Source organism: Dromaius novaehollandiae, chromosome 3 (assembly GCF_036370855.1).
Source record: "Dromaius novaehollandiae isolate bDroNov1 chromosome 3, bDroNov1.hap1, whole genome shotgun sequence".
Classification (NCBI taxonomy): Eukaryota; Metazoa; Chordata; class Aves; order Casuariiformes; family Dromaiidae; genus Dromaius; species Dromaius novaehollandiae.
In genome coordinates, this window is record NC_088100.1 from 128842798 (window position 1) to 128864996 (window position 22199).

The 22199-nt window shown below is 44.8% G+C and overlaps 1 protein-coding gene across 12 annotated transcripts in view; it reads left to right on the top strand.

Annotated features, from left to right (window-relative positions):
• SHLD1 (shieldin complex subunit 1) overlaps window positions 1-21839 on the top strand; it is a 60884-nt gene extending 39045 nt beyond the window's left edge. For 11 of the 12 annotated variants that reach the window (XM_064510101.1, XM_064510108.1, XM_064510102.1 and 8 more), the window contains one exon: window positions 19059-21839. In XM_064510101.1, coding sequence (XP_064366171.1) covers window positions 19059-19561 — 503 coding nt within the window. In that variant the 3' untranslated portion in view covers window positions 19562-21839. Of the gene's footprint in view, window positions 1-13959; window positions 14558-19058 lie in introns of those variants that run through there. The other variant, XR_010388674.1, reaches the window with a different exon arrangement.
• The last annotated feature ends 360 nt before the right edge of the window (window positions 21840-22199 follow it).

The following is a 22199-nucleotide window of genomic DNA, read 5'->3' on the forward strand; positions in this document are numbered from 1 at the left end:
TAAAAGGGAAACAAGTCTTAGGAAAGTCCTTGTTTTTACTATCCTTGAGATGTGGAGATGCTTCCTGGCATTTTTGTGTAGTGCAGCCCCTGCCTTTGCATTTGTATGCAGCTCCTGGTGTCACTTCACTTCCATGCTAACGTTGGGCTTGTGCTGCATGGACTGGACCAAATATCCCTACAGCCTCCTGACTAGGGCACCCGTCATAAAAATAAGACATAAGGGGGAGTCTTGTGCCTGATTTAAACTAGCTATGTGTGTCTTAATCCAGGCCTGAATTTTTTTGGCTTGTTTTTCCTCCTTTATTTAGCTGAGTTGATGGGTGTGAACAGAGGCTCTCTTGGTAAGGCTGCAACACAAAAACACAAAGTAGTGACTTGTAATTCTTTAGGAGCAGTCTGTGAGTATAACACATAGCATACTTTAATCTCTTCTTAAACAAAATGGAGCCCTATGATTCAGGATCAGTGTGGGTTACAGTACATGAAGTTTTACCCTGGAGCCCTCCTTGCATTTGATCTGATCTTTTTTTCTCCCTCCTTCCCCTTCCCTTCATGAGTTTAACATGCCCTCTCCTTTTCTCTTGGAGGTGCGTGCTGTAGATTTCAGAGTCCCATGGCTGATGCATATGTGCACATACATTTTCCTAAAATCTCCCGCACAGACAGATGGAGTGCTGTCAGGCTGAGCAGTGCTTCTGTGCTTGCAGGGAGCCTCTGCACGAAGGACAGCAGGCAGCTGGTTAGCCATTGCTGTAACAGGCGCTGGCAAGCAGACAGTGGTATTTTGGGCTCTGTGCTGCTTGTTGCTCTTTTCAGCATGTTGAGGGGTTTTATGCCTGTTGGTGGGTGGAGATAGAGCAGTCGGCCACTTGCTCCTGCTCTGTATGGTTAATGCTGTCAAAGAATTATATGAAAGCTCAGATTTAAAAGAATGCAGTTGAGTGGGATGTGCTAATGCAATAGATTCCTTGAGAGAAGGGAGGGGTTGGTTAGTCTATAAAGGAGAATAAAGATAAAGAGCTGAATAGTAAGTCCAGGAAGAAAAAAAAATCTAGAGAGCAATCTGAAACCTGGTTCTGCAGAAGACAAGGAAAAGGAATGATAATAAAAACCAAAATCAAGTACTCTCTTGCACAGTACATAATTAGATTATGAACCTCACTGCTGCAGGAAGCTGTTAAATGCTGAGTAAGAGCCTAGTAGTGTTAAGAAAGGGATTACATGCTGCTTTGGATAACAAGAGCACACCAAGTCAATAGTCTTTGCTGACATGGAGGTGGTGAGGTGTTGGGCACCTGGCGTGCCATTTCGAGGCTCACGCTAATCCCTGCTTGTGAGGCAGGTCTAATGCAGAGCAAGGCAGTGCTGCACGTCCCGCACCTCGGGCAGCCGGCGAGCAGGGGCACCCTGCGCTGGGCCAACTTCTGCTTTTGTCCCCCCCAGCAATGCCTGCCTTTCTCTCTCTGGAAATCCCATTTTGCAAATGGCAAAAGTGAAATGCATGAATGTTTTAATATGCATAACTCTTGCCTTCAATAATCCTAATACCTGGTATTGGGAATACTGGCACTTGAAAACAAATCCTTGGATGAGCTGTCCAAAAGCAGGAGGGCGACTGAAGTAAGGGTGCTATTAGCTTAGAGAGGCGTGCAGTGGAGAACTGGAGGGGATGATGGGATAAACTTCCCTTTATTTCATCCACAGCATAGACTGTATATGTGCCTGGACAAATATTACAGTGGTCTTCTGCTTTGTTAATGGACAACCCACAGATTACACACATTAAATGTACAGTAACTTGGTATGACCCAAGGAATACCCTGACCTAGGGCCTGGCCCAAAGTCCTTCTGTGCTGTTCTTGGTACGCATTTGTCCTGAATTTGACACTTTAAGCAGTTATGTCTATAAAGACCATAGAATAATACCATCTTTACTCCTAGTCACAGTACAGCACAAGTGGGATCTGTCTCTTGATATCTCTAATTTAGTAATAATTTCTTGAAGGGATAAACTTTCTGGTGAAGTGCTGAATTGAAGCAGAAGCTGGTTCACGCTGCTGCTGTCTGCACTTCCCAACGGTATTAACAGTGCTCTCTGGTGCTGCTTCCCTGGGTGGCTAATGAGGTTGTTCCTGGGTTAATTTTTCTCCTGGTGCAGTTTTAATTAAAAATATAATGAAGATAGCAGAAGATGCAAAATAAAATAACTTCAGAAAAATCCATTTCATGCTGCACCAGTGCTTTGTGGTAGGATGTTTGTTATTGCTGCTAATTATTTTACATAAGGCACTTGTCTAATAGCATGTGTTTGTGAATTAGCAGCAGAGCCTGTGGCAGTGTTTCGGAAGCAAAGTTGGAGCCAGTGGCTTAGCTGGGCAGTTTGCACTGGTGGGTTTCACCTCTACGTTAGAGTGAATGTGAGGATATATCAGTAGCCTTCAGCCCAGCAATCCTGGCATATAAAGGAAATGTTTTGGCATGGTAAAGAGATCCACTATTGTTGTTTAGCCCTCACCAGTCCACTGACTGCTGCTGGAGACTGACTTACTCCTGATTAAGGATTTGTCTCTATCCCCCTCCACCCTCTTGAGAGGAAAAGAGGGATCATTCCTCTTCAAAGGATCAAAACAAAAATGAGCTTGAAAGTTGGATCCAATGCGCAGAATGTAACCATCATGTTTTATAATTAGTAACTGTGATCTGCGCGCCCCTTGGGATGAGCTAAACTGTGTGGGAAAAGAAGGAAGAATATGCACTGTTGGCAAAAGTAATTCTTTGCGTGGAAAACAAAATGCTGTTACTGCCTGTGGTCTTCCCACATGCACGCACAAAATATTCAGTCACTTAAATTCTTGATGCCTGCTCTCATTAACAATACCTGGCAATGAAATATTTAGAGGAGCCTTCCTGTTCCATAATGCATTAGTTGACTAGTTATCTTTACAGCATGCTGAAGAGTTGGTCATTGGATGAGAACTTCAGGTTTTAAATTCTTTCATGCAGTAATTCACCTTTAAAAGTGCACATGGCTGGTGCTAATATCCTGGACCAGTAACCTGCCTCATTACTCTTGGTTTGCCAAAGTCTTCCTCCATGCAGCACAAACGCTGGTGCTCTTTCTAGACACCAATATCTGATTGTGCTTGTGCTGAAGTGTTGCACTCTGAGCTTTCTGGGAATCAGCAATGTGTGGCTTTTATTCTGGCTAATTTGACCCCTATTAGTCATTAGTAATTGCCTTGCAAAGACTTGCAGAATACTCTTGCCTCCCCATTCCCCTATTTAGAAAAAAAAAAGTCACGTGCTTCTGATTTTCTTCTGAAATCATCTGGCAGGAGTCTCTGCCAGTTCCTCTCTACTCAGCTGTGTGCTTTTTTAAAAAAAAAAAATAAAAATAAAAAAAAAAAAAATTGCCTTTCCAGACTGGCAGAAAATGAATGGGTAGTGGTCAGACTTGAAGAGCCAAATTCTCTTTACAGCTAAGCCATAGAAAGGAAAGCAGTGTTAGAGTTGTACTGCTTTAGCTAGGGGGAATTTGGGCCTCATCAGATATTAATTCTGGGTGCCTGCTTATCTTGATTTCTCTGGGGTCTTGGAGTGGATCTTAAAGCCAGAGTGATCTGAAAATAGTGGGTGAACTTGAAAGAAGAGGGGGAGCTTGGCCTGGCCTGGTTGGGTCCAGCAGCCTCAGTGAGTGGACTTGCCCTGAATCTGCCAAGGTTTCTGAGGCTCTGCCAGGCTGCCTAGTTTGAAGCTGAGCTGGTGGTTCCTCAGAGGAGCAGAAACATTTTCCCATGGATTTTACTTCTCTTCTGGATACCATAGTATCCCTAACTGCTCTTGCAGCTAACGAATGAAAGGTGGGGAGGGACTGTTGCTTGAAACACTTTGAGTAGAGGTGGTGAGTTTGTATGTACATCTGAACATCCCTGTGGCTTGGCTCCAATGTTTTACTTCCACCTACGATGAAAGAGCAAGCAATGAGGCAGAGCCCATTACCTTCAGGGATGCCACATCCCTTCCTAGAGAAGGCGTTAGTATTCTCTATCCTGCCTCTGTTAGAGCAAAATCTACATGACTGTGTTGATTTAACTCTTACTTTGTCCTTTTCTGCAGTACTTTGTCCCAAACAGTCTCTGCTTTCTGCTGGGAGTGTTTGCAGGAGCGTCTCTGGTTTAGTTAATGTTTATGTGAATACTCCCTAAAGCTCAGTGCAGGCTTTAAAAAACATCTCTGTCCCAAATGTGTGCTGGGGCACGTCACGTTCTCATTAAAGGCAAAAAAGCGATGACAAAGGAGATGCAATAAGCCATCTGCAGTGCGCTGGCTCTACCTCGGCACCAAGAGCAGCCCTGGGGCTGGGTGAGGGACGACGCGGGACGCCCTGCAGAGCGGGCGCAGCCTGAGGAGCGAGCGTGGCAGCAAGCACTGATTGCTCGGTACCATTGAACAGTGCTGTAGTCTGTGGCTGCCTCCCAGAACCCTTTGCTCAATGCCCAGCAGGGAAGGCTTGGCGTGGATGCTGTAGTTCATTCAGTGGTTGAACTTGAATCAATAAAACCTGCTGCTTTTCTTATCTGGAGGTACTAGCACAGAACGGTGCTGTCTGGGTGCGCTGCTCTTTGGGTGATATTGCAGAACACAGCAGCACGCTGGCTGTAAGAGATTACTTTATGCAAATATGTCATAGTTTTTTTCTAGGCTAAAAACTTTAAAAATATGCTGCCTTCATATTTGCTCAGTAATCTGTTCATCTGCTTGCCTTCATCTTTTTAATATTTTTACAAAACTTTCTTTTTAAAGGAAATTAAACTGTTTTCAGCTAGGGAGCTTTCATTAATGTAGTCTGTAGCATGCGTCTCCAGCATCAGAAGATACTGACACTGGGCTGTAATTGAGTTTTGTGTTCTCCCTGAGCAGAGTTCGTCTCGAAACCTGAAATCTAGGGGAAAAAAATAATTTGTGCAGATGGCTTTCATAAAACAAAGGGAGATTAAATCTGGAGCTGTCACCGAATTGCTTTTACAGATGCATCTGCTGCAAAATAATTACCTCTCCTGAGCCCAGTAAGTTAATCAGTGTCTTTTGTTTGTGTCTGCAGTGAAAACAATTAAAAGCTCAACTCCTATTTTTTAGGGAAACTTGCAGGTTCTCTGATTTTAAGGGTAATTAAATTCATTTTGATGGATATCATAGTCCACAGTGTTCCTGTTGGATAACTAGCTATCTGTAATATAATTTACCTGTAGCTAGGACATAATTTCTTTTCAATCACCTTTTCCTTGGGCTGTTTTTGGCTAAAGAGTGCAAAAACCTTTTGTCCCCTATCGCACAAACTGCGTTTTAGAAGCTTAGGGTTTTGTACAAACATAAGAATCGCCACTATTTGCATTTCTTTCCTATTGTCTTTAAATTATTTTTCTGCAACACAAGGGGAAAACACAGGAAAGCAGCAGAAAGAACAAACCACCACCTTGTTTGTAATCGCCAGTGGAAATCTGTGGTGGGAGTTTGATCTCAAATCCAGTGAGACAAGTGGAGCTGAGCATTAGGTAACACGATGGGGCAGACTCAGATGTTTCTGAAGAATTAAGTGTGTATATGTGTTGTTGTTGTTAAAAGGGGGCAAGGCAAACGTCCTATCTCGTGTGTGCCCATGCCTTTAAGCGTGGTAATAGTCATGAACACATGGTAGGAGCCGTGCTGAGCCCCGCACCTTGGCAGAGGGGTGGGTAGAAGACAAACTGGACCTCTTCAACTCATTCTCTAGCGTATGGCTGTGCTGGTGGAGTTGTGTTTAAAAAGAGCAGGGTCACACCCCATGACTAACCTTGCATGCTGCGTTCAGGACTGTGTCACTTTGCTAGCGCGGTGCTTTGTGCCTGGCTACCTGAGGACACCAGAGCTGCCCTTGCTAAAATGCACATTTGCCTTCACCTTTTGTCCCAAATTCTTACAAATCTGATGCAGCAGACTGGCCTCTTTTTTAATAAAAAGAATGAGTGACGGTTGCTACAGAGACAGGCACTAAGGGCACAACCGAGCCCCTGTGGAGACAGGCGTATTTGTTTTATTTAAAATCTGTGACCTTTATTATATCCTGATCCAATTGCTCACCCAAAGGCTCTGGCATTTTTTGTGCCCTTAATGCATTAAACATTCTTCCAGCTAAAGCAAGCTTTAGATGCATCTTCTGCTGTCTTAAGAGTCACGATTAATCTTTGCCATGTGAATGTGCCCAAGAGGAACTGGAATGGGCAAGTAGAAAGCAGATTTGTTTGGAGAGTGGAGGAAATGAGGGGCTCCAGCACTGTGACCCTGGAGATCTTAACCTCTGAGCTAAGGGTGCTCTGGATGTCGGTTTTGTTCTGACAACTGCTCCTGACTTAATTCAATTAATGGGAAATACACCCACCTGCTGCCTTTGTAAGTTAATCACGTTATTCATATGCGAGTCATTGTTGGATATGAGCATTTTTGGGGCACGCTTTCATCCCTGCAGCTATACCTCTTCCAGGAGACAAATGTCTACGCTTTGCAGAAGAGTCATCCCTCCGGAGGGTGCTGAGGCTTTGGGGATGGCTTATGAGCAAATCAATCCACTGAGAGCGAGAAAATGAAAGAGATTAAGGAAGCAGGTAGTCAAGGTAGCAGAATACAAATTCATTACTTATGTCCTTGGAGTCCTCATCTTGTCTGTGCTTGATTTAAAAAAAAAAAAATAATAATAAATAAAAAGCCACAAACATTAACTAGCCTTTGAAGACCAATTCCAAAACTTGAACTGAATATAATTACTGAAATCCTTTTATCTCAATGTCCTGCTTTATTTATAAATATGCAGATGTGTGTACTACAGTCACAGAACCCAATCTGTTTGAATTCTGTTTTCCTTAGGCCCTTTCAAAACTAAATGCTCAGGCTGGTCATAAGTTACATGGACTGTCAAACTCCCCACCTAGATCTTGAATTTGAACCAGGAGACTTTAGCCGATATGAGAATATAGCTGCCAAACACCTCTAGCCTAGATATAAAAATCTACCATTTTATTCAAAAAACTGAACATACATTCACTGTTAATATGAAAAGCAAGGATGATTGTTTCTCTGTTCTGGAAATAGTTCAACTTTCTCTTCTACGTCGTATGTGCTGCAGATAAGTGTCCTATATTAAGGTATTCATTACTTCAGTAAATATTTGCCCTAGCCTTTGACTGTGTGAATTGCTATATTAATATGAAGTACTGTTTGTCTTAATGGTTTGCCAGGAATGCTGCTACTCCATGAGGACTCAGGGATGACTGGTCCTTAAATGACGCTTTAAAAAGAAGAGGCAACGTTACTACGAGTGTGGTAACTCCTGTTGTACCCCCAGCCTGAGAGCGGAGCTGCTCATACTCTGTGCATCGTTTTAGGAACCACATTCTGGTGCATTTAGTATCTGCACTGCAGCCACTGGTTCCTTCAGACCCATTTTCAAGGAGCTAATTCTAAAGAAACAGGATTGTAACTCCTCTCGCTGCTGTGTTGGAAGTCGTACAAGCACTCTTGCATCCCCTTGAAAAAGGGTGCAGCTCCTTGCTATCTGTAAGTGCTGCGAATGTTTACACACTCAGGTGGATTATGAAAAACACTGCACAGTATGTGTCTGTACAGTCTTTATGGGAGTTAACAAGCTTTAACTCTACTTGTTTTGAAAGGATAGTTTTATCTTTTTTCCTACCTTTCTTACATGTGTGATACTTTAGAACGAGGGAGTTGTTTTCAGCTAGGCAGCCTCACAGCCTAAAACCTTTCCTTTATTAAAAGAAAGCTTGAATTGCTGTAACTTGCTCATTTGTTTTATGTTGTTTTTGTAGGAGTGAATTTTTGTTCAGATACTTGTGTATGTTTTCAAGTTGGCAATGCAAAATATTCACGTGCCTGGACTTTTCTGGCCATATAGATGTCAAAGTCATAGAAGTGTGGTGCAAGAACGTTGTATGGTTGCAGTAACTATCACTAACCACAGTTCGTCAGTAGTTGAAAGTGTTTCTGTGAGAAACTGTCCAAGCGGTCTGGCAGCTCCCATGCAGCAGCATCGGGCTGTACGGGACAGAAATGCCGGTGGGCAGCCCGGTCGGACTCAGTATGGCATGGGAAACACGGGGTTTTAGTTTGCTTTTTTTCAGTAGCAAATGTGAAGCGAATGAAAGCTTTTACTGTTTATCCTTAAATGGAGAAGCTGAGTTATAGCTGGCAAATGCCCCTACTGCCAAGCCTTTCTCCTAATAACTGGCTTGCTGACCTGTGGCTGAGAGGACGAAAAGGAGGAAGACATGGATGGAGACTGCTCTAGATGCTTGCTAAGTGACTTTCTCCTTTTCATGCTTTTTCCTTTCTATGCTTTTGAGATGCTTGGTTTACAAGCAGCATGACAATCCCTGCAGAAAGGTAACTGATGAAACAGCAAAACCCTTTTGTTCAAAATCTAATTTTCTACCAGGCTGATTTTGATGGAAGAGGTTTTCAGTGATCCCAGAGACGGTGTGGAGATAATTAAGAAAAAGCCCTTGTGGTTCTCAAGCCTCTGGCATTTGTGAATGGTCTATAAATGTGCTTGTCACTCCAGTCCCATAATCTTTCTACTCATTCCTTGCTTTTGTGTAATATTGCAGCTGAACTAGATGGCTTAGCTGTTTATTTCAGTTTACTTGTAAACTAGCAAGCTAGAATGCATGGGCAGGTGACAAACATGTCTCCAAGGTATTAAACTTGTATATCTTGCTTGTTTTCATTGTCCCCTGTTGCAATTACGTGTGTTCTGTCTCTCGAAAATTTCCTTGATGACTGTTTGATGCTGATATCTGACTCTGCCTTCTTCAGTCTGAGGACATTTCCTTTATTAGCTGGTGGAAGGCTGAGAGAGAGAGATTGATATCTTGCTTCCCTGCTGAAAAACTTCTGTCCTTGTTTGCGAGCCTGGTTGGATGAATATCGGATGCGTTGCTGCATCTCACAGCTGGCATAGGAGGAAAGGCGAGGCCATGGCAGGATGCCCTGTGGCTCTAAATGTGTCACCCCCCCGCATTCAAATCTTCACCAGAACATCAGATTTCACCTTCATACCTGTTATTTGCCTGACCTTATAAAGATCATTTCTTTGGGTTTTTTTCTTTCCTACTCTCACTTCTAAAAGAAGCGTGAGCCTTGCTGCACGTGTCTGGCATGCAGCACAATTTCTGGAGCATGGCACAAATGGGGAGCTTGGTTTTGAAGTCATCTTATTGCAAGGACTGTCAGGGAAGCTACACCACTGCTAGTGTTTCTCTGTTAGTGAAAGGTCAGGCCTGCCTAGAGGTAAAAAGTTTTGATCTGAAGAGGGACAGACCCCAAATACTCATCTATTTCTTTCCTGACTGGAAAAAATAAGTCCATCTGTAGATGATTCTCATGGTGTTTCCACGCTAATGCTTTCAGCCTCGGGGGGCAGGGAATGATGAATCAGGACACTCAAAACTGAGAGCCAGAGGGTACCTGTCATATTTTCCTATGTAATTTGTGGTGATCTGTTACTGATTGGGATCTCCAGATATTTGTGTGAGATAATTAGGAATGTTAAAGCTTAGATGGCCTGGTTTTCCTCAGAAGAACTGAAGTCTCTCTAGCTTCTTCTAACATCTATGAGAGCATTTGTATATTTGGCACTTCTGAAAATCAAGCCACTGCTTTGGGATCTGGATAAGAACCTAAATTAGTCAGTGGACATTGAATGTACAGATGCACGGGTTGGAGGGGATAAAGAACTGGAAATTATAATTAAGTCAGCTATCACTTTCATCTGCCTTACTTGACTCAGTTCTAAAAATTCACTATTTTAGAGTATTTTCTTCTGCCCACAGTAGCTGTTTTACAGGTACCCTGGGGTACGTAGGTATCTCTTCCACATCAGAGTCCAGGCCTCTGTGTCGTCTTCCCATGAAGATGGCTAATGGTGGTGGTAAAAGGACATAGCATTGCATCTGTAATAAGGGAAATCTTTGCTGAATTTTATGTACTGTTCTGATCCTTTCGAATAAATGTTTTTGTCTTGCCATATTTCATTGAAAAAATGCCTTAATGATTCTTAATGGCTTCTAGCTGTATGAACAGTACTGTATTCTTGGTTTTTCTGGGCAAAGTGTCATGTGTGTCACTGTGCCGTGAGAAGCTGAGGGTGGCATTTCTGAAACCGATGCTGAAACTTGAGCCACTGATGACCTGAGAGAGCTGCCTGCTTCTCCTTGCCAAGGGCATGGGCTGAGGGTTGTTGCCTTCACTGGGGGACTGGAAGTATGTGACTCTGGGTGAAAGGCAGAGTATTTAATATATCAAGGAGTGTGTTGCTTTGGCTTTTGTTTTGGTTTTAATATGTGCAGATAGAGATATTGTTTTGTTCATTAGGACTTGTAATCTCTAGTTGTTTCCTGTCATTGGCAGTGGCCAGTATTGAATGGCTCAGAGTAAGAGGTAAGGTTTTGCTATCTTACTTCCTCCCCATTCTCCAAAACAGGTGGCTGCAGTACCCAATATGCTTCCTTTTAAACCCCATTTCTGCCTCTAGCGCAGGATTTGTTAAAGCCCTGAAGAAAGGGGCTTAACCCTTCTGGATTTATTTATTTATTTCTGCTAGAACTGTCTCTGATCACTAATTATCATCCAGCTAGATGTGCAAGCGCTCTCTTAATTTAAGCTCTCGGCTTGTCAGTTCTGCATGGCAACACTTGGAGAATGTCTGAAAGTGCAGTGTCTTCTCTGCTGTTTGTCTTGGCAGAAACACAGAGGTTTTCCTCCAGCCTGTCTCTTACCTTGGGACTGTGAGGACTGTTGTCTTCCATCAATCCTTTCTCATCTCCACGAGAGCTGCTCTTGCATGACTCATGTTCCCCAGGGACTTTCTCACCTCTTAGGTGGAGAGTTGGCCATGGCAAATCTCTCTTTCCCAATTCCAGCATTAACTAGCTAGTAACCACGCTCAGGGCCTGAACAAAAATTAATTCCCTGGCAGTTAATTAGGGCTCCTTGAAAAATTGTCCTCACGTCAGAAAGCTAATAGTTCCTGAAGCGCTTGTGGAGTTAGCTGGAAAAAGAATAGATGAGACTTGAATTTCTAATTTCTAAGCAGGGGAAGAAAAAAAACTTTGCAAAAGCAGACAACCCTGTTTGCTTTAGCTGTGCTGTGTGAGTAAGCGAGACGGCTCCTTCAGGTGCCATAAACAGAAACCCATTTTCCTTTGTACAATTCCTCTTGAATTTTGAGCAATGACTATCAGGCAGGCAGTTTCTTGCTGGCTTGGAGCACCAGACTTTTGCTTTTATTATGAAATAGAGCTTAAAGACAAATATGGTCTGGGGCTAAATTATAGCTTTCCGTGTGTGTGTGTGTGCAAATGCAAACATTGCAAGTTTTTGTTTAAAAAAAAAAAAATTGATCTTTTAAGAAATGGCTGCTGCCTGCTCACAGGAGGAAAGGGATCAAACCCAGTTCAAACAGCTGCAAACCCCTCCATGGACAGAGCAACAGTGCTGTCCTGCCGAGGAGAGGGCTTCCCGCGAGAGGATGGTGCTTGCTTTCACGCACAGAGAATCCCGTCTGAATCAGCGTGGCTGAAACCCGAGGCTTGGCTTGGGGATGTTCCTGTCGGATCCTGTCTGTCACCCTGTAAAAGTCCCTCGGGATGTTTTGCAGTGGCTAAGGGGAGAGCGTGGTCCAGCCCAGAAGGGCTGTGCCCACATGTGTGAACAGGCGTGATGCTATTCTTGCCGTCCCTTCCCCGTGCTCTCCTGATGCCTAGTTGGAAACCAAGTAATTAGCTTAAGAAGCCCTTTCATAGCATATCCTTGGAAATACTAGTGCCTTTAGCATTACATGGACAAAGTGAGTCTGACCCTCAGTTTCTGAGACTGATAAGTAATAGGAAAGGAGTGGAGAGCTGCAGATTAATAAAGCCACTGGATGACCGGCTCTGCTGGATGATATCTTTAATTGACAGCTAATGTTTTCAGCTACATAAGCAGGCTTTTTAGTATTTTTGTTTCAGAGAAAGGTTACTCTTGATAGTAGAATCTTTAACCTTAGATCTTAAAAAGCTTTTTAAAATCACAATTTGATACAAGTAGGATGCTTTAGGTGTTTTACTGTCTACAGATTCATAGAAGTTAAAACAATCTAAATGCCTCTATTAAAAGTTTAACTTTTCTATTTCAATTCTTAAAATGGTGATGAACTCCAAGGCAGGCACTAGCTACATAAAAATAAAAGCTAGCCCTGTTATGCTAATTCCCCTCTCTTCAGAGATAACAGGGATCTTTGCAGTGAAAGATGCTCCTTTGTGCTTATAGCAGCTGTTTGGGGCGGTTGCATGCAATGCCCATTGCTCGGGGGCCTGGCTGAGAATACACCAACATCAGGCTTTTATTTGGAGTATTGCCAGAGGTGATAATATTTAACACTGGGTGTTGCTGCTTCTGGCTGCCTGTTGCCCTGGACCTGGGGCTTGGTTGCTTAGAAACAGGTTTGTGAGAAGACAGTGGTGCCTATTGCTCAGTTTTTGGAAAATAAGGGTGGTTAACTTGCAGCAGTTCACATCATTAGCTGGCTTGCTCTGTGGTTAAAATCCATTGTGTTTAACTAGTGCCTCCTCCAAAAGACTTCATTTTCTTGAGTTTTCCAGCTGTCTTCAAAGCGTGGCACGGGGAGGCATCAGCTGCAAGGTCTCCGAGCAGGGCAGAGCTTAATACCAAGTGTGACACTTGGAAGAGGGTCTAGGGGGACACATTATGCCTGCTTATTGCATTTCAAAAGCACTTTTTCATTTGCCTGGCGTTTTATGCTTCTTGAGTGTCAAATCCCTGAGGGAGCTGGACAGAAAGGGGACGGCTCATGCTTCCTGAGAATAACTGCTTACATCTTATCTCATGCAAATTAACCCCCACCAACTTCTCATACCATGTGCAGCAGGTCAAAGAGAAAGGTGGTGAGCCTGACTCAACCATGGGCTCTACCCAGTGCTGTTCCTCCATTGCTACCTCCCTTTCCTCCATTCTCCAAGTTTTTCCAGGCCCTGCCTTCCCCTCTTGCAGCCCTAGTCTTTCACCCAGCTCCTGGGTGACAGCGGGCTGAGAGCATGCAGGTGTCCTAGCTGAGCAGCCAGCCCTTTGGACACTGTGGCCCTTGTGCCTCTTGCCCTTGGATTAACCAAATGGTTGTCTTGTGTCAGCCAGGGTCTCAAAGGTCCTGTCTTGGGAGCTGTAGCCTCACTGTGTATCATTGCCTGAGAAGGCTGTTCTGTGTCTTCAGGGAGACAGCAATGTAGCGAAGCTTATTACATTCTTATTTTCGCTTTCACTTCACCATTTAAATACCCACCAGGAGCACATTTTCCTCTGCTTAAAAGTGCTTTTTTGAATGATAGATAATGTCATTGAAAATTCCATTTTGCCTTTGCTTTAGATGCTGGAAGGTTTCCCAAACGATGCAAGCGGGAAGCGGTTGTTTTCTGCAAGGCAGGGGTGTGTGCAGAGATTGAAGAATTACAGTAGAGTTTACAATACGGCCTAAGAAAGGCTTTAGGATTTGTCACTTGAGGACATAGGTGTTTGTACAGCACCTAGCACAGTGGAGCCTGGACTCGGTATTTGGCTTTTGGGGCTATTGCAATTTAAATGTTAGTAACAGAAGTCATATGAAGGATAATACAATAGCCCTTTATGTCAGTTGGAATATGCAATCAGCAAGTCCCATGTGGGTTTTTAACTGCTGCAACCAATGGAAGTTTTGTTAATGCAAGGAAGGGCAATAGCATTTGGTCCCAAAGCATCTAGCTGCATCATGGCTGAGCGCTCTTGTATGTCACTGCTGGTGGATCGAGGTGCTATGTGAGACTGGGGTATAATGAGCTCCTGCTAAACTCTGACTAAATTTCCTCTCTTTTTGCAGACCAGTGTGGAATCGCATTGCCATGCTGATACGCTCACTCCTGCTGAAAATCAGCCAGGCGAAACGTTCAGCCTATTGAAGAGAATGAAAGATAGATATATATTTTTTTATGCATAAGCTGTCTCTAGTGCTCAGTGCACATAATTAAGGTGTATGGGTACATGGGGAGCTCCTCAGCAACACAGGTTTGGGTTTGCCTCTTGTGCCTGTGCTGGTAGATCATCCCCCTAGCAATGTGGTTTGGCATGGATATGCTGTCAGCGGGGAGCTCTGCCATATTGGGGCTACTTCAAGGGATTTCCTTATGGTGCTGACAGGGCTGGAGCAACCCGCTGTGATGATGTGTGTATCTCTTGTTGTATCACTTAGTAGCGACCACAAAGGTAGGAGACCCTTTCCTATACGTGGGGTGATTGCTTCTGCCTCTGGTCAGGTATATCCTAGCAGGTTGGCAGGGAAAGAAATAACACAATCTATGGGAACATCTAGATGGCCCCTCCTTAATGGTCACCATCCACAAACCTGCGTGGTAGCTTGTGGTCTCATCCTCTTGTTTGACTTTGCCCACAGATGCAGAGAATGTGTTGGCTTTAGTGATGACAAGTCACAGAGGGGAGAAAACTCGTGTGGGTAGGAGGAGCGTGCTAAGGTGGGTGTGCAGGGATGTCCAGTGCAAGAAGTGACTGATTTGGTAACCATCATGGGAGGGCTGAGGAGCCCTTCCTCTCCTCTGAGGAAGAGAGTGGGAGCATCAGTAAGCTGTGATGTGCCATGAGGCAGGTTTGGTTTGTAGTCTCTTGGAGATCTTGAGCAAAATCATGTTGGTGCCTCAGGCAAGGCTGTGTTTTGAGCTCTGGCATAGGTGTCTGCAGCTGGAGTCCATCTGCCCCAGCTAGAATAGGATCTCCTGCTTCTGCTTTTCTCCAGCCACTTGGAAAAAAAAACTGGATCTAAGTTCTGCTCAGCCCCATCTACACCCAGTGAGATCTAGGGCAAAATATTGGTGACTTTTGGAATAGCATCACCCAAGGAAAGTGGTTTCTCTCTTCTATCACTCTCCTCTTTCTTTTTTTCCCCTTTCAACTGTTTTGTTGCTCAGCTCTATGAGAGCCTTTGTTCAGGGATGTTTGTTCAGACAAGCTGATCCTAATGGTGTCTTCTGGCCTTTGGAGCAGGCAGGATGGCAACAGCAGGAAGCAGATGTGTTTTGCCAGAACATCATCTCAGAGCTGCATACCTAAATAACCTCTGTCACTCTGGGAACCTCTGGCTTTCAGTCAGTCTTTGACTTAATCATTGAGTTTGCTTGAGCGCATTCCTCACCAACATCTGGTTGAGCTTCAGTCACACCATGAACATAAGGACAATATGCATGTCTCCAGATTAATTTACTTCTGTTGGAAAAAATGATTTTTCCCTTCCCACTCCCCTAGTTTTCTTAGTCATTGAAGGTGGCACAGCAGAGGCAACAAGAAAGATTCGGTCCTTGTCCTGAGAAATCCAGAGTATGTGGTCAGTCAAATTGCTGAAAGGGTCAAAGACTTGAGCACCTGGGGGAAAAAAGCTGCAAGGGCCAAGGTAGCTGCTGTTTTGGTGCTATATGTTGACCTCTTGCATGCCTCCAGCAGTGCATCTTGCAAAGAAATTAGCTGAAGTCTTAACATGAGGGTAGGGGAAGATTGTGCAGTGTTGTGTGCCAGTTTGGAGGTTTCTGATGTATGAAATGTTATGCTGCTAATGCTGATTAAACAGTCTTATTAATGGGTCAGTGGCTGGGAGCTTTTGAATTTTCATGCATTAAGATTGAATGTTTGAAGTTTTCTGGAGCTCTGTCACTGAAAATAAAAGGATAAAGTGGTCACAAAACGGGAAGGGTTTAAAAACAGGATGAAACAAGGGTTAGGAAGACTTGCTACACCCCTTGAAGCTTTTGTTTCCCCTTTTGCTGTGCAAGTTAATATCTGTCTTTGGAAAGCCTGGAAGGAGAACTAATTAGCTTGAAATCATCAGAATTTAATGGAGAATAAGTGTTGAGGTTGGCTTTCCCCCATCCCTACTCATGTGGACAAAGTTGCCAGGTTCTCCTGGAGAGGTCATTGGCTTCCATTATCTACCCACACTCCAGGCACTGAACTGGGAGGAACATCCTCCCCACCCATCTGCTTTCTGTACCTCCATGAGCAAGTTGCAATACCATGATAATCATGGGCTTGGAAGAAGGTCAAGTCCGGTCTCATGCCAAACACGTGATGCTGTGTCGGCCACCTCCCCACTGCTGCTGAGCAGTTCCTTGCCAGCTCGAGGGGAGCAGAGCAGTAGATTATCATGGGTGATGAGGCGAGTTAGTGGTAGGTTCTCTCCACTCTATTCTTACGCATTTAATAGGAAAGAAGTCTCCCCAATGCTGAGACATTGTTTGCATTGAGCAAGAAGCAGTTAATAGCCAAGGAAGCAGCAGCTAATTTTACACCCTGCCCATATCTGCTTCAGCACAGTTATAGGGAGCCTCAAAAAGCCTCATGAGCTGCTTTTGCGAGAGTGCAAATAATAATATTGCAGACCTGTTGCATCGCTGAAAGCAGGAGATTTCATTGTGTGCTTGGGGGTAGGGTTATACGCTGAGGATCGGCTGCACCAGATGGAGACTTTAAATTTTCATCAGCAGGGTTATAAATACAAAGAATATCCTTTTACCAGCCCCCGGGTCTTGTACTAATAAGCTGCAAATGCTCATCTTCAATTAGCATGGAGTGGGGGTGCAGATGAAATAATATACCTTCTTACTGATGATGATCCATCATGTGAGAATGAAATCAAGACATGAGTAATGGCCTGTTTGGTTGTTTTTTCTTTTTCTTTAACACCTGCTTGGTAGTATAAGTGAGTGAAAATTGCTAAAAATATTTTGGGCCAGATTCCTTAGTGATGAAACTCTATTGCAGGCGAATGAAGTGCAAGTCTTCGGCCCTGCTCATCTCTGCTCTGACCTCTGTAGGTGTAGTCTGAGAAGGCACTGAAATGTCAGGGAAGCTCAGGAAAGATACATCTTCACAGGGTTTAGATTGGCTCTGGGAATTCTGCATCCAGCTTTTCATGCCTTGCCTTAAGGGAGCTTTACTGGAAAGATAACCCACTATAAAGATTAGGCCTAGTGCTGAAAAAGAGCTATATAAACTTAAACCAGTAAATAAAAAAAGATTGTCCTCCTAATAATATAGTTGAGTACTTTCTGACTAATATACCCCGAATTACTTATTGGTCACTCCTCTGGTGGATCGCATGGATTGTGCTTCAACAGAGGATGACAACTGTATAGTTCTTGCTGGCTTATAATTGTAGGAGGAGGGCATAACACCACTGCAAAGGTCTCTTCTGATATGGTGACACCAACAGGATTTTGCTTTTCCCAGTTCGTGCGGAGTTGGGATGGTGTAGCTGGAGGCAGCTACTGCTTTTTTACAAAATACAGCAGTGAGCTGCACGTGAGTGGAAAGAGCGTAACGTGGTGCAGGGGTTTGCAGTCATTGCAGGAGTCTGAGTGCAAGTGACACCGGACTGAATTATCTGAGATGCACAATGCTTCAGCTCCAGCCTAACGGAGGCACCCAGGCTGAGATTATTCAGGCAGGGTGGACCTGTTCTCTTTGATTAGCTCTGATTTGCTACTCTGGCCGCGTGCTGATGTTAAAAGGAGGCCACTAAGCTTTTCTTTGTACCGCATTGGAAATGACGTATTGCAGGCGGAAGGAAAATTCTTCTTAAAATTGCAGAATCGGAGAGGAAGTGAAATTGAAAATAAAGATCAAAGATAGAAAGTAGGGGGAGGAAGAAAGAGGTAATATACAGTACGGATGCACAGATATCTTAACTTTAGTTTAATGAATCCTCGAGCCCTCAGGAAAGGGAGGGTAGCCCTTTGTGTACAGGGTGGGAAGCAGCACCCTTCTGCCACTGCAAAGAGATGTCCTTTGAAAGCCGTCTCTTGCCAAAATAAAGGCCTGCACTCCACTTCGTATTCCAAAGCCTTATAAAAGATCAAGCTCTTTTCTGACTCCCTGCGTCCTGCTTATGTAACTTGTGGAGGACAGCTCTGCAACCTCCAGCTGAGCCCTGCAGAAATCTCTTGTCGGTGACTCAGGTGCTTGGCAGAGAGGCTGGCGAGGAGGGCTCAGCAGTGAGATTGCAGTTAGGGGGACTCCAAGGGCACCAGAGCCCAATTTATGGAGGTTTTTTGTCCTGGAAGCTGCGTTTGGCTTGCTGAGCTTCCCGATCATGCCACTGCTAAGTATCTCGGTGCTGGCGTATTAGTTATGTGTAGGCACCTGGCTGCAGAGCACCCCACTGATCATGTTGGAGCAGAAGTGAGCCACAGCCCTGACCATCACTCAGACATGGGTCAGCAAGGAAGGAGGGCAACAACTAAGCTAGAACGAGTTCTCAGCTTTTACCTAAATGTTATTATCTATACAAATTCCTGCAGGCTGGGGAGAGTATTTAATGCAGCTGGGCAGCCAAAACAGGACTGCCTGTGGAAGCACAAGGTCCCCTTTTGCATGCCCAAACTCTGTAGGCTTGATGGCTCTAGATCTGGTTGAAGGCTGGAGGACAAGACTGCGCACATCATCCTGCAGGGGTAAAACTGGGCAATGTGGAAAGGGAAAGATTACTCTGAGGGGTGAAGGGAGGACAAGCAGATGGAGGCCAAGCTGCTTGAGCTGCAAACTGAACTTTCCTGTGGCTCAGGCTGTCACCTCTGGCAGTAGCAAGTCATGGTTGCTCCCTCTTTGGAAGTGTGGGTGACAGCAACCAGGAGGTGCGTGCCACCAAGTAGCCCAAGTTGTAGCAGAAGGATGAGGCTAGGACACCCGCGAGATCCCCAAACACAGCCCAGCTTTTAATGCGTCCATGCAGAAAGGCCCTCTGGCAGTCTGGCCGGAGTTTAAAGCAGTGCTTCAGCTTGCTCCTGCACAGAGTTTGTCAGCCAGACTGCAGTGAGGGGGTGGGGGAAAAGGAAAAAAGAAAAAGGCGGGGGAGAGAGAAAGATTTTGCCTCAGGGACAACCTGGTGACTAATGAGTTTCATTGATCTTGTGTTTGCAGGAGAGAGCGGGCTGCCCTTTGCAGTTCCTGGGGGCTGCTCTGCTAGAGGCGCTGAGAAAGCAAACGTGAGCTATAATCCAGAAGCCGGGCTGCATGAGCCCACTGAGCCTGGCGATGCTGCGCTGTCGTGGATGTACAAATGTGACAGCGCTGAAGATACTAGTGTTGGGAAATCTCTCGACAACTTCTACGAAAAGTACTGCGAAACGTGGCCAGGCAGGAGGGATCCCACCTGCGAGGCTGGGTCACGCTGTCTGTCACAGAAGATTTTGGAGCTAGCAAACCAGGAGGGAGCGAAATATGCCTTGCGTTGCCTGCAGATGGCCCAGGTGGTCTTAAACAGAGATGGGTGCAAGATCTTCCCAAACCACCCCACCACTGCTTGTTTTGCAAAGCCAGCTGAGGGAGAAGTCATGCTGGAAGAAAGAATGAGAACGCCTGGACTCTCAGATGATGTCCTGCAACTCCTCTTGAAGCAAACACGGACAGGGCACAGCCCCTGATGTGTTGCATGAGACGAGAGCCAGATGCTGGTTTGCTTCTGCTGTGAGAGCTGTGAAGGCTCTGCCTCCGCGTGGATGGCCGATAGCTGTGCGTGTTTGCCCACATCCGTGGGATCCTTCAGTATGTAATGCTGCCTGCCGGCTGCGTTGACTGCTGGCTCGCACCTGAGAGCGAAACAGGTCTGCGTGGTCAGGGCACCAGTGGGGAGGTGGCTGCCATGGTGCTTTCTGACAATGTTTCTTTAAAGGTGTCTGTGCAAATGTGTCAACCTAAACAACAGAGGTCATAAAGACAGCAATTGTGATCTGAGTGAGCTTTTGGGGCCCCAAAAAGTATGTGTGGGCATGTATGAGAGAAGAAATACAGCTTCTGAGTGAGGTCTCTTTCTCTTTTTTTTTCCTCTGCTAAAAAAGAAAAGCTTTGTCACCTCAGTGATGTTTCTAACACTTCAAATGCGACAGCTGAGCGGAGTTGTGATTTTTTTTTTTTTTTTTTCCCTGTCTACATGAGCTGGCAAAAGAGCAACCTAAAATAGCCTCCCGAAGTGCTCTGCTGTGGTGTTTGCAGGGAAGCTGCAGCGCTGGAGCCTGCTGCCCTGTTATCCAGCTGCTGGGAGATGTAGAGCACCTGGGAAAAGTGGAGCTAAAATCTCAGCATGTCCAGGCTGGTGGTTTGGTTGGTGGCCTCAGTGCTGATTTCTCCAGCTCCCTCCCTGCCCATTAGTCCCTGCTGGCTTTGCTACCACAGGATCTGCCCCCGGAGCTTTAACAGAGAGGGAGCCAACTTTCAGTGCTTGAGTGAGATCCGTTATCCTTGTCAGCGCTGCGCAGGACCTTGAGATTAGTTTCCTGGTGTGTTGATGGATGAAGGGAAATGTCCTCACAGATGTCTGAACCGCAGGCTGCCCTGGGGGGGTTTCCCTCCAGTATGGGTCAGCTGGAGTTAGCTGCCTACAGCAAAGGTTTCCTTCGCCTAACAAGCTCTGTGTTAGGGAAACTGTTCAATCCAGTGTCCTTAACAGGGTTTGACTCTAGGTTTCTGCTTTATCCAAAAGGTACAAAATAATTCTTTATAAGATGAATTTATTAGTATGACAGCTTGAGCTGGGTGCCTCCTCAGAGGGACCCCAAATGGAAATTTCCCAGGGTATTTATACCCCTATGGGTCAAGGTCTTTGTCCATTCTCCCATTTGTTGCACCGATGATTACTTGAAAAGTAGTAGTTTCTTCGCTCTTGGTTGGTTTCCCTGTTGTCTCCAGGCAGGGTTATGGTACTCACAGATCCCTGTTTAAGCTGTTTTCTTACTTTCTTGTCCTCTCCTTGTTTGAGCCAGCTCAAACAATTTAGGTAAAAGTTCAGTGATGTGCAGCCTTAGGCTTTAGTAAATTTAGTATTTGCAATAATAATTGCAAATAAAAAATATTGCAATAAGGCAATAAATTATCATTACTAATGCTATTATATCCAACACTCTGCTGCTGCAGATCCCCAGAATTTTCCCTGGTTTTAGCTGGCAAGATCACCCACCACTGGTGTTGGTGAGCCCAACACAGGGGTTTCCAGGCTTGGCTTGTGGTGATGGTGTCCCCTGCCTCAAGAAGCTGAATAGAGCTCAGCTGGATGTATTAGGCTCCAAAAATCCCCCTGACTTTAATGCTAGCAAAACAAGTTAGATATTTAGGGGAGTCTGGCAATCTTGCCAGACACCTAACTGTGGTGTTAAGAGTCTAAGTATGTTTGAGTTTAAAATACCTGATCATTCCTACCATAAAATGAACTGCTCTGTATCTGGAGAAACCACTTAACTTTTAGGAGGTGTTTCATTGGGGTTTTATAGCTCAATTGCTTCTATTAAGTTAAACAAGACTGCTGCATGGAGAATAAATACCCATCACTTCTTTTCACACTTGCTGCTAATTAATTTTTTACAAACCTGTGCTGGAACCTGCTGTATGTATTTCCAAGTCTGCTGAAAGCCAAACCATTTACATTACTCATTTCCTGATAAACGTCTCCTTAGTTTATTCCAGACGGGGGAAATGAATGCATCGCTCCCCTTCATCAGGTGTTCCAGACTAAAAGCCCCCATTTCTTTGAACACATTTCGCTTTAAAGAAGCGCAGTGCTATTTGGCATTTTATGATGCTGCTTGAAAGAAATTGTAATGATGAATATTATTGCCGCTGAGCAGTAGCACAGGTGGTCCAACGTCTGTGTTTGAATTTCTTGAGCTGATTTGCAGTTATAACTAAGATGTGTTGCATGGAATGAACAAAGTTGTTTTTTGGTTTTTTTGTTTGTTTACAGCCTATATCAAAGGAAATCTTTTGGGACAGTTATGTTAAGACTGGTCTTCTAGATCCAGGAAACTAGTCTTTCACAGCCTACTTCTTGCGATGAAGAGGAGCCTTTAGGAAGGCAGAAGCAACTATTAAGGAGGGCTCAGCTTCAATGGTGCAGGGCTGCCAGGACAGGGCTCCTCTGTCATGCCAATCCCTGCCTTCACAGAGTGGGATGGCTGGGGCCAGCCCCAAGGCATCTCCCACCACTGTCCCAGACCCCTTCCCTGCCAGGTCCAAGCTCTGCCTGGCAGCTCCTGTCCCATTGCCAGCCCCACCAGTGCCCCCCCTCTGCCA